Raw genomic sequence first — 11,283 nt, 5'->3', positions numbered from 1 at the left:
CACAGCCCCCCTGTAGATGATGCCACACAGCCCCCCTGTAGATGATGCCACACAGCCCCCCTGTAGATGATGCCACAGCCCCCCTGTAGATGATGTCACACAGACCCCCTGTAGATGATGTCACACAGACCCCTGTAGATGATGCCACACAGCCCCCTGTAGATGGCACACAGCCCCCTGTAGATGATGTCACACAGCCCCCTGTATATAATGTCACACAGCCCCCTGTAGATGATGTCACACAGACCCCCTGTAGATGATGTCACACAGACCCCCTGTAGATGATGTCACACAGCCCCCTGTAGATGATGTCACACAGACCCCTGTAGATGATGTCACACAGACACAGACCCCTGTAGATGATGTCACAGACCCCTGTAGATGATGTCACAGACCCCTGTAGATGATGTCACAGACCCCTGTAGATGATGTCACACAGACCCCTGTAGATGATGTCACACAGACCCCTGTAGATGATGCCACACAGCCCCCCTGTAGATGATGTCACACAGCCCCCTGTAGATGATGTCACACAGACCCCCTGTAGATGATGGCACACAGCCCCCTGTAGATGATGCCACACAGCCCCCTGTAGATGATGCCACAAAGCCCCCCCCTGTAGATAGAGCCACACAGCCCCCCTGTAGATGATGTCACACAGCCCCCTGTAGATGATGCCACACAGCCCCCCTGTAGATAGAGCCACACAGCCCCCCTGTAGATGATGTCACACAGACCACTTGTAGATGATGTCACACAGCCCCCTGTAGATGATGTCACACAGCCACCCTGTAGATGTCACACAGCCCCCTGTAGATGATGTCACACAGCCCCCTGTAGATGATGTCACACAGCCCCCTGTAGATGATGTCACACAGCCCCCCTGTAGATGATGTCACACATGTCCCCTGTAGATGATGTCACACAGACCACTTGTAGATGATGTCACACAGCCCCCTGTAGATGATGTCACACAGCCCCCTGTAGATGATGTCACACAGCCCCCTGTAGATGATGTCACACAGACCCCTGTAGATGATGTCACACAGCCCCCCTGTAGATGATGTCACACAGCCCCCCTGTAGATGATGGCACACAGCCCCCCTGTAGATGATGTCACACAGACCCCCTGTAGATGATGTCACACAGACCCCCTGTAGATGATGTCACACAGCCCCCCTGTAGATGATGCCACACAGCCCCCCTGTAGATGATGCCACAGCCCCCCTGTAGATGATGTCACACAGACCCCCTGTAGATGATGTCACACAGACCCCTGTAGATGATGTCACACAGCCCCCCTATAGATGATGCCACACAGCCCCCTGTAGATGATGCCACACAGCCCCCCTGTATATAATGTCACACAGCCCCCTGTAGATTGTCACATAGCCCCCTGTAGATTATGCCACACAGCCCCCTGTAGATGATGTCACACAGCTCCCCTGTAGATGATGTCACATAGCCCCCTGTAGATGATGTCACATAGCCCCCTGTAGATGATGTCACATAGCCCCCTGTAGATTATGCCACACAGCCCCCTGTAGATGTCACACAGCTCCCCTGTAGATGATGTCACACAGCCCCCCTGTAGATGATGTCACACAGCCCCCTGTATATAATGTCACACAGCCCCCCTGTAGATGATGTCACACAGCTCCCTGTAGATGATGTCACACAGACCCCCTGTAGATAATGTCACACAGCCCCCCTGTAGATGATGTCACACAGACCCCCTGTAGATGATGTCACACAGCTCCCTGTAGATGATGTCACACAGACCCCCTGTAGATAATGTCACACAGCCCCCTGTAGATGATGTCACACAGCTCCCTGTAGATGATGTCACACAGCTCCCTGTAGATGATGTCACACAGACCCCCTGTAGATAATGTCACACAGCCCCCTGTAGATGATGTCACACAGCCCCCTGTAGATGATGTCACACAGCCCCCTGTAGATAATGTCACACAGCCCCCCTGTAGATGATGTCACACAGCCCCCCTGTATATAATGTCACACAGCCCCCTGTAGATGATGTCACACAGACCCCCTGTAGATGATGTCACACAGACCACTGTAGATGACGGGTCGGGTATCTCGGGTGACGAGTTGGCGGTAGTGACGGGTCGGTGTCGGGGGTAGTGACGGGTCGGGTATCTCGGGTGACGGGTCGGGGGTAGTGACGGGTCGGGTATCTCGGGTGACGGGTCGGGGGTAGTGGCCGCTCTACACCGCGGGGACATCACGTGACCACATGACAAAACTTCGCGCCACAAAGAAAACGACCAATCGTCTCTTGAGGATGGATTCAGCTTCCCCACGTGACCACTCGGCCACAGCTCGCGGCGGAAGTTGGTGGTTTCCTCTAACCCGGAAGTGATCCGGAGGCACGTGCTGAGAGATAAACATGAGTCCGGAGCTGAAGAGACGAAAGGTGCCGCCGACATCAACATTATATCCTTATTACATCACAGCGTCCATTATATCACAGCATACATTATATTATTACGGCGCCTCGTACATTATATCGGCATTACGGTGCCTCGTCCATTATATCACAGCATACATTATATTATTACGGCGCCTCGTCCATTATATTATATCGCATCACATCATACATTATATCCTTATTACATCACAGCGTACATTATATTATTACGGCGCTTCGTACATTATATTAGTATTACGGCGCCTCGTACATTATATTGGTATTACGGCGCCTCGTACATTATATCGGTATTACGGCGCCTCGTACATTATATTGGTATTACGGCGCCTCGTACATTATATCGGTATCACGGCGCCTCGTCCATTATATCGGTATCACGGCGCCTCGTCCATTATATCGGTATCACGGCGCCTCGTCCATTATATCGGTATTACGGCGCCTCGTACATTATATCGGTATTACGGCGCCTCGTACATTATATTGGTATTACGGCGCCTCGTCCATTATATTGGTATTACGGCGCCTCGTCCATTATATTGGTATTACGGCGCCTCGTCCATTATATTAGTATTACGGCGCCTCGTACATTATATTGGTATTACGGCGCCTCGTACATTATATCGGTGTCACGGCGCCTCGTCCATTATATTGGTATTACGGCGCCTCGTACATTATATCGGTATCACGGCGCCTCGTACATTATATTGGTATTACGGCGCCTCGTACATTATATCGGTATCACGGCGCCTCGTACATTATATCGGCATTACGGCGCCTCGTCCATTATATCGGTATTACGGCGCCTCGTCCATTATATTGGTATTACGGCGCCTCGTCCATTATATTGGTATTACGGCGCCTCGTACATTATATTGGTATTACGGCGCCTCGTCCATTATATCGGTATCACAGCGCCTCGTCCATTATATTAGGAGTCGGCCTCGTGTCTCGATCATTTGTCTTGTATCCTGGTGGTCTTTCTCTTACGGGGGTTTCTTCCCGTGCAGGTGGTGGAGAACATGGAGGACGCTTTACTCCCGAATTTCTTCGAATGGTGCCAAAAAGTCGCCATCCAACTAAACCCAAAGGTGCGTAGCAGAACATGGAGAGGGGTGGGGTGGGGTGGGGGTGGACCTGTTGGGTGTGGCGCGGGCCCCTCCCCGCATTACGTCTCCCTTTGCTCTCTAGGTTTTCGTCAGCGCGCAGGGCACGGTCTCGCGGTACGGGATGATGACACGGAAGGATCTTCCTGCCGGAGAAATCATCTTCTCTGTTCCCCGCTCTGCCCTCCTGTCCCAACACACCAGCCGGATCAGGGATCTCCTGGAGAAAGGTACTGGCCACGGTATTATCGGTGCACCCACCCCATAGCCACAACGTCCACGGAGGGCAGGCGGGTGTATAACGGTACGGGGGCAGGCGGGTCTATAACGCTATAGGGGCAGGCGGGTGTATAACGGCGGAGGGGCAGGCGGGCGTATAACGCTATAGCGGCAGGCGGGCGTATAACGCTATAGGGGCAGGCGGGTAGGATGGTGGTGGGTAGGATGGTGGCGGGTGGGATGGTGGCGGGTGGGTAGGATGGTGGTGGGTGGGATGGTGGCGGGTGAGATGATGGTGGCGGGTGGGATGATGGTGGCGGGTGGGATGATGGTGGCGGGTGGGATGATGGTGGCGGGTGGGATGATGGTGGCGGGTGGGATGGTGGTGGTGGGTAGGATGGTGGCGGGTGAGATGATGGTGGCGGGTGGGATGATGGTGGCGGGTGGGATGATGGTGGCGGGTGGGATGGTGGTGGTGGGTAGGATGGTGGTGGGTGGGATGGTGGCGGGTGGGATGATGGTGGCGGGTGGGATGGTGGTGGTGGGTAGGATGGTGGCGGGTGGGGTGTCACCCTCGTACACGATTATCTTCTCCCTCTACCACAGAACAGGACATCCTGGACAGCAGCTCTGGTTGGGTTCCCCTTCTCATCTCCCTCATGTATGAAGCCACAGACGAGCGCTCTCCGTGGGCCCCCTACTTTGGACTGTGGCCCCAGCTGACTCCCCCTGATCTGCCCATGTTCTGGTGAGGAGATTTGGCTATGTAGTGGATCTGGGAGGTGGAGGATCGTCAGTGTCCCGGGGTAATGAAGGGACATTATTGTGGTCTCCCCGCAGGTCGGAGGAGGAGCGGCTGCGGCTGCTGAAAGGCACCGGTGTGAGCGAAGCGGCAAAGAAAGACCTGGAGAACATGGAGCAGGAATACAGCGCCATCGTCCTACCCTTCATCCGGAGGCATCCCACAACGTTCTGTGCTCAGAAGCTCTCGCTGGACCTGTACAAGAGGCTGGCGGCGTTCGTCATGGCGTACAGGTCAGGGGAGCCGCCAGGCAGAGTTATGGGGGAACAGCCGGGCGTAGATGTGGGGGCGCAGCTTCACCAATCACCTGTTTTATGATGAAATATGTGATAAAAAAAAAAACCTGAAGGAGGAACACAGGAGAGGGGGTTCCCCGGGGGACTCCCCGGCCTCAGATGGAAGCCCATGACAATCCTCTCACCAGGCAGATCTGTGCCCATAACAAGCGCCGACTGCCAGTAATTACAGGTGGAACGGCACTCGTTTAGCGGCAGTGACCAGACGGCATGGAGACTGAGGCCTTAATATGACGGCTCGGCCCGCGCAGTTCACGTAGTGCCGGCAGCGCGTTCCCTCTTTACACAGGAGATGCCGCTGACGACAATGGTTTTCAAAGCAGCATCAAAGATGAATTCAGCCAATCAATGATCGTCATCTGATCGCTGCCTCTTTACACAGACCAATGATCAAGAAGAGCCGCTCAGTCATTGGTCGGTGTAAATGGCCCTTTAGTTGATGAGGATCTCGCCCCGCAGCTTCCAGGAGCCGCTGGAGGATGAAGATGATTTTGGGAAGGACGTCCCCCCCCCAATGATGGTTCCAGTGGCCGATTTACTGAACCACGTCGCACAGCACAACACACACTTGGAGTTCACGCCGGTGAGTCGCTTGCGGGCGTCACTTCACTCGTAGCGCCGTTATGGACGCCTTTGGGCAAAATGTTGTTTTATCTGATTGCGGATTTTGTGCTACAAGTTATTTTTGTGATAGGTTTTTATGAATTATTCCTGCGCGTCAGCGGCGGCCGGGAGTCTGACGGATCCGCTGGAGATTGAGCCGGATCGTCAGATTTCGTTGTATAGAAAACGCGCAGAAGGTCCCAAACTTTTTAGAAAAACCAATTACAAAAATAATTTTTAGGACAAAATACATTCAATAAAATTTTTGCCCCAGAGGTTTCCGTTTTACCACCCGCATGTCGTCTCTTGTGGCAGGAATGTTTGCGGATGGTGACCACGCGGCCGGTGACGGCGGGACACGAGCTCTTCAACACTTACGGACAGATGGGAAACTGGCAGCTCCTGCACATGTACGGATTCTCAGAGCCGCACCCCAACAACAGCAACGAGACCGCCGACATCCCGATGACGACTCTGCAGGAGGCCGCGCTGCTGGGTATGGGCCGCGGACCCCGTCTCACTGCCCCGCTGCTGCTGGAGTGGTCTTATCTTCTCTCTACTTCTAGGGGCGGAGTCAGAAGAGGAGCGGGCGCAGGTGCGGGAGCGCTGGGACTTCCTCTGTCACATGGACATGGTCGGGGAGGAAGGGGCCTTTGTATTTGGCTGTGAAGAAGTCCTGACAGACGAGGAGCTGAGAACCTGCCTGAAGGTGCGTGACTATTACCCCTCCCCCGCACATAATACACCGGCTGTTACCGAATGAGAAGTAACTTGGCCACTGCGGCAGCCCTGACGGGACTTGTCACTCAGCTGGCTTGGAATCCTGAAAGGCAAATTGGACCAGTTATGTGGCTTTCCCAGGATCTGGGGGGTCTCCTCATTATTGCACCCCCTAATCCCGGTTCCGTGTTTCTTGCAGCTGCTGTGCATGTCTCCAGAGGAGTTTGCAGACTACAAGGAGAACGAAGGCTGGGAGGAGGATGATGAGGAAGAGGAGGAGACCATGAGCACTCAGGAGATCTCACGCTTTCCCCCCGCCTGGCGCAGACTCCTCCACATCACCGCAGAACTCGCCCTGAAGGCGTACGCCAGTGACCTGCGCGGCGACCAGACTGTTCTAGATGATCCGGCGCTGTACACGAAGCTCAGCCGCAGGGAGCAGTATTCCCTCCATGTGCGCTACGGACAGAAGCGGATATTACACCAACTGCTGGAGCTGACCAACAGCGGCTGACACACTGTAACGACTGCCCCTTCATCTTCCTGTGAGGGGGCAACAGTTGCATCTGTAGGAGCACAAAGACTGAGAGGAGGCGACTACTCTGTACCATAGGAGTTATTAAAGGCCCTTAAAATGAAACACACGCCTCATTATAGGAGAGAAACATCTGTATAATATATCTTATATCTGGAGAGCGGTGATGTCACTGCTGTATAATATAACTGATATCTGGAGAGCGGTGATGTCACTGCTGTATAATATAACTGATATCTGGAGAGCGGTGATGTCACTGCTGTATAATATAACTGATATCTGGAGAGCGGTGATGTCACTGCTGTATAATATAACTGATATCTGGAGGGCGGTGATGTCACTGCTGTATAATATATCTGGAGGGCGGTGATGTCACTGCTGTGTAATATAACTGATATCTGGAGAGCGGTGATGTCACTGCTGTATAATATATCTTATATCTGGAGAGCGGTGATGTCACTGCTGTATAATATATCTTATATCTGGAGAGTGGTGATGTCACTGCTGTATAATATAACTGATATCTGGAGGGCGGTGATGTCACTGCTGTATAATATTACTGATATCTGGAGAGCGGTGATGTCACTGCTGTATAATATAACTGATATCTGGAGAGCGGTGATGTCACTGCTGTATAATATAACTGATATCTGGAGAGCGGTGATGTCACTGCTATATAATATAACTGATATCTGGAGAGCGGTGATGTCACTGCTGTATAATATATCTGGAGAGCGGTGATGTCACTGCTGTATAATATAACTGATATCTGGAGAGTGGTGATGTCACTGCTGTATAATATAACTGATATCTGGAGAGCGGTGATGTCACTGCTGTATAATATAACTGATATCTGGAGAGCGGTGATGTCACTGCTGTATAATATAACTGATATCTGGAGAGCGGTGATGTCACTGCTGTATAATGTAACTGATATCTGGAGAGCGGTGATGTCACTGCTGTATAATATATCTGGAAAGCGGTGATGTCACTGCTGTATAATATAACATCTGGAGAGTGGTGATGTCACTGCTGTATAATATAATATATCTGGAGGGCGGTGATGTCACTGCTGTATAATATAACTGATATCTGGAGAGCGGTGATGTCGCTGCTGTATAATATATCTTATATCTGGAGAGCGGTGATGTCACTGCTGTATAATATAACTGATATCTGGAGAGCGGTGATGTCACTGCTGTATAATATAACTGATATCTGGAGAGCGGTGATGTCACTGCTGTATAATATATCTTATATCTGGAGAGCGGTGATGTCACTGCTGTATAATATATCTTATATCTGGAGAGCGGTGATGTCACTGCTGTATAATATAACTGATATCTGGAGAGCGGTGATGTCACTGCTGTATAATATAACTGATATCTGGAGAGCGGTGATGTCACTGCTATATAATATAACTGATATCTGGAGAGCGGTGATGTCACTGCTGTATAATATATCTGGAGAGCGGTGATGTCACTGCTGTATAATATAACTGATATCTGGAGAGTGGTGATGTCACTGCTGTATAATATAACTGATATCTGGAGAGCGGTGATGTCACTGCTGTATAATATAACTGATATCTGGAGAGCGGTGATGTCACTGCTGTATAATGTAACTGATATCTGTAGAGCGGTGATGTCACTGCTGTATAATATATCTGGAAAGCGGTGATGTCACTGCTGTATAATATAACATCTGTAGAGTGGTGATGTCACTGCTGTATAATATAATATATCTGGAGGGCGGTGATGTCACTGCTGTATAATATAACTGATATCTGGAGAGCGGTGATGTCATTGCTGTATAATATAACTGATATCTGGAGAGCGGTGATGTCACTGCTGTATAATATAACTGATATCTGGAGAGCGGTGATGTCACTGCTGTATAATATAACTGATATCTGGAGAGCGGTGATGTCACTGCTGTATAATATATCTGGAGAGCGGTGATGTCACTGCTGTATAATATAACATCTGGAGAGTGGTGATGTCACTGCTGTATAATATAACTGATATCTGGAGAGCGGTGATGTCACTGCTGTATAATATATCTTATATCTGGAGAGCGGAGATGTCACTGCTGTATAATATAACTGATATCTGGAGAGCGGTGATGTCACTGCTGTATAATATATCTGGAGAGCGGTGATGTCACTGCTGTATAATATAACTCATATCTGGAGAGCGGTGATGTCACTGCTGTATAATATAACTGATATCTGGAGAGCGGTGATGTCACTGCTGTATAATATATCTTATATCTGGGGAGTGGTGATGTCACTGCTGTATAATATAACTGATATCTGGAGAGTGGTGATGTCACTGCTGTATAATATAACTGATATCTGGAGAGCGGTGATGTCCCTGCTGTATAATATAATATATCTGGAGAGTGGTGATGTCACTGCTGTATAATATAACTGATATCTGGAGAGCGGTGATGTCACTGCTGTATAATATAATATATCTGGAGAGCGGTGATGTCACTGCTGTATAATATAACTGATATCTGGAGAGCGGTGATGTCACTGCTGTATAATATAACTGATATCTGGAGAGTGGTGATGTCACTGCTGTATAATATATCTTATATCAGGAGAGCGGTGATGTCACTGCTGTATAATATAACTGATATCAGGAGAGCGGTGATGTCACTGCTGTATAATATAACTGGTATCTGGAGAGCGGTGATGTCACTGCTGTATAATATAACTGGTATCTGGAGAGCGGTGATGTCACTGCTGTATAATATAACTGATATCTGGAGAGCGGTGATGTCACTGCTGTATAATATAATATCTGGAGAGCAGTTATGTCACTGCTGTATAATATAACTGATATCTGGAGAGCGGTGATGTCACTGCTGTATAATATAACTGATATCTGGAGGGCGGTGATATCACTGCTGTATAATATATCTTATATCTGGAGAGCGGTGATGTCACTGCTGTATAATATAACTGATATCTGGAGAGCGGTGATGTCACTGCTGTATAATATAATATATCTGGGGAGCGGTGATGTCACTGCTGTATAATATAACTGATATCTGGAGAGCGGTGATGTCACTGCTGTATAATATAACTGATATCTGGAGAGCAGTGATGTCACTGCTGTATAATATAACATATCTGGAGAGCGGTGATGTCACTGCTGTATAATATAACTGATATCTGGAGAGCGGTGATGTCACTGCTGTATAATATAACTGATATCTGGAGAGCGGTGATGTCACTGCTATATAATATAACTGATATCTGGAGAGCGGTGATGTCACTGCTATATAATATAACTGATATCTGGAGAGCGGTGATGTCACTGCTGTATAATATAACTGATATCTGGAGAGCGGTGATGTCACTGCTGTATAATATAACTGATATCTGGAGAGCGGTGATCTCACTGCTATATAATATAACTGATATCTGGAGAGCGGTGATGTCACTGCTGTATAATATAACTGATATCTGGAGAGCGGTGATGTCACTGCTGTATAATATAACTGATATCTGGAGAGTGGTGATGTCACTGCTGTATAATATAACTGATATCTGGAGAGCGGTGATGTCACTGCTATATAATATAACTGATATCTAGAGAGCGGTGATGTCACTGCTGTATAATATAACTGATATCTGGAGAGCGGTGATGTCACTGCTGTATAATATATCTGGAGAGCGGTGATGTCACTGCTGTATAATATAACATATCTGGAGAGTGGTGATGTCACTGCTATATAATATAACTGATATCTGGAGAGCGGTGATGTCACTGCTGTATAATATAACTGATATCTGGAGAGTGGTGATGTCACTGCTATATAATATAACTGATATCTGGAGAGCGGTGATGTCACTGCTATATAATATAACTGATATCTAGAGAGCGGTGATGTCACTGCTGTATAATATAACTGATATCTGGAGAGCGGTGATGTCACTGCTATATAATATAACTGATATCTAGAGAGCGGTGATGTCACTGCTGTATAATATAACTGATATCTGGAGAGCGGTAATGTCACTGCTGTATAATATATCTGGAGAGCGGTGATGTCACTGCTGTATAATATAACTGATATCTGGAGAGTGGTGATGTTACTGCTGTATAATATATCTGATATCTGGAGAGCGGTGATGTCACTGCTGTGTAATATATCTGGAGAGCGGTGATGTCACTGCTATATAATATAACTGATATCTGGGGAGCGGTGATGTCACTGCTGTATAATATAACTGATATCTGGAGAGCGGTGATGTCGCTGCTGTATAATATAACTGATATCTGGAGAGCGGTGATGTCACTGCTGTATAATATAACTGATATCTGGAGAGTGGTGATGTCACTGCTGTATAATATTTTTATTACATTATTACACAGTTCTGACACTTTCATACATACATATTTATTTTTTACCATCCATTCACACCCTAGCACTACACTGACACACATTTATTGCACACCTTTGAGCACTTAGTCCGCCACTCCCCTCAAGACTAGTGGGAGGGGCTATCACTATTTAATGCACACTCCTTCTGCAGC

The 11,283-nt window shown here is 48.6% G+C and overlaps 1 protein-coding gene across 1 annotated transcript; it reads left to right on the top strand.

Moving 5' to 3' along the window:
- The first annotated feature begins 2,337 nt into the window (after positions 1 to 2,337).
- Positions 2,338 to 6,835, top strand: SETD6 (SET domain containing 6, protein lysine methyltransferase). The gene is made up of 9 exons (XM_075837080.1): positions 2,338 to 2,437; positions 3,460 to 3,540; positions 3,641 to 3,785; positions 4,381 to 4,522; positions 4,615 to 4,809; positions 5,332 to 5,455; positions 5,791 to 5,971; positions 6,042 to 6,184; positions 6,395 to 6,835. Exons 1-9 carry the CDS (start codon positions 2,411 to 2,413, stop codon positions 6,707 to 6,709), a joined length of 1,353 nt encoding a protein of 450 aa, XP_075693195.1. The 5' UTR covers positions 2,338 to 2,410; the 3' UTR covers positions 6,710 to 6,835.
- Positions 6,836 to 11,283: the final 4,448 nt, after the last annotated feature.

This window comes from Rhinoderma darwinii, chromosome 9 (assembly GCF_050947455.1).
Source record: "Rhinoderma darwinii isolate aRhiDar2 chromosome 9, aRhiDar2.hap1, whole genome shotgun sequence".
Lineage (NCBI taxonomy): Eukaryota > Metazoa > Chordata > Amphibia > Anura > Rhinodermatidae > Rhinoderma > Rhinoderma darwinii.
Note: the sequence above shows the minus strand (reverse complement) of the source record. Positions and strands in the feature narration are given on the sequence as shown.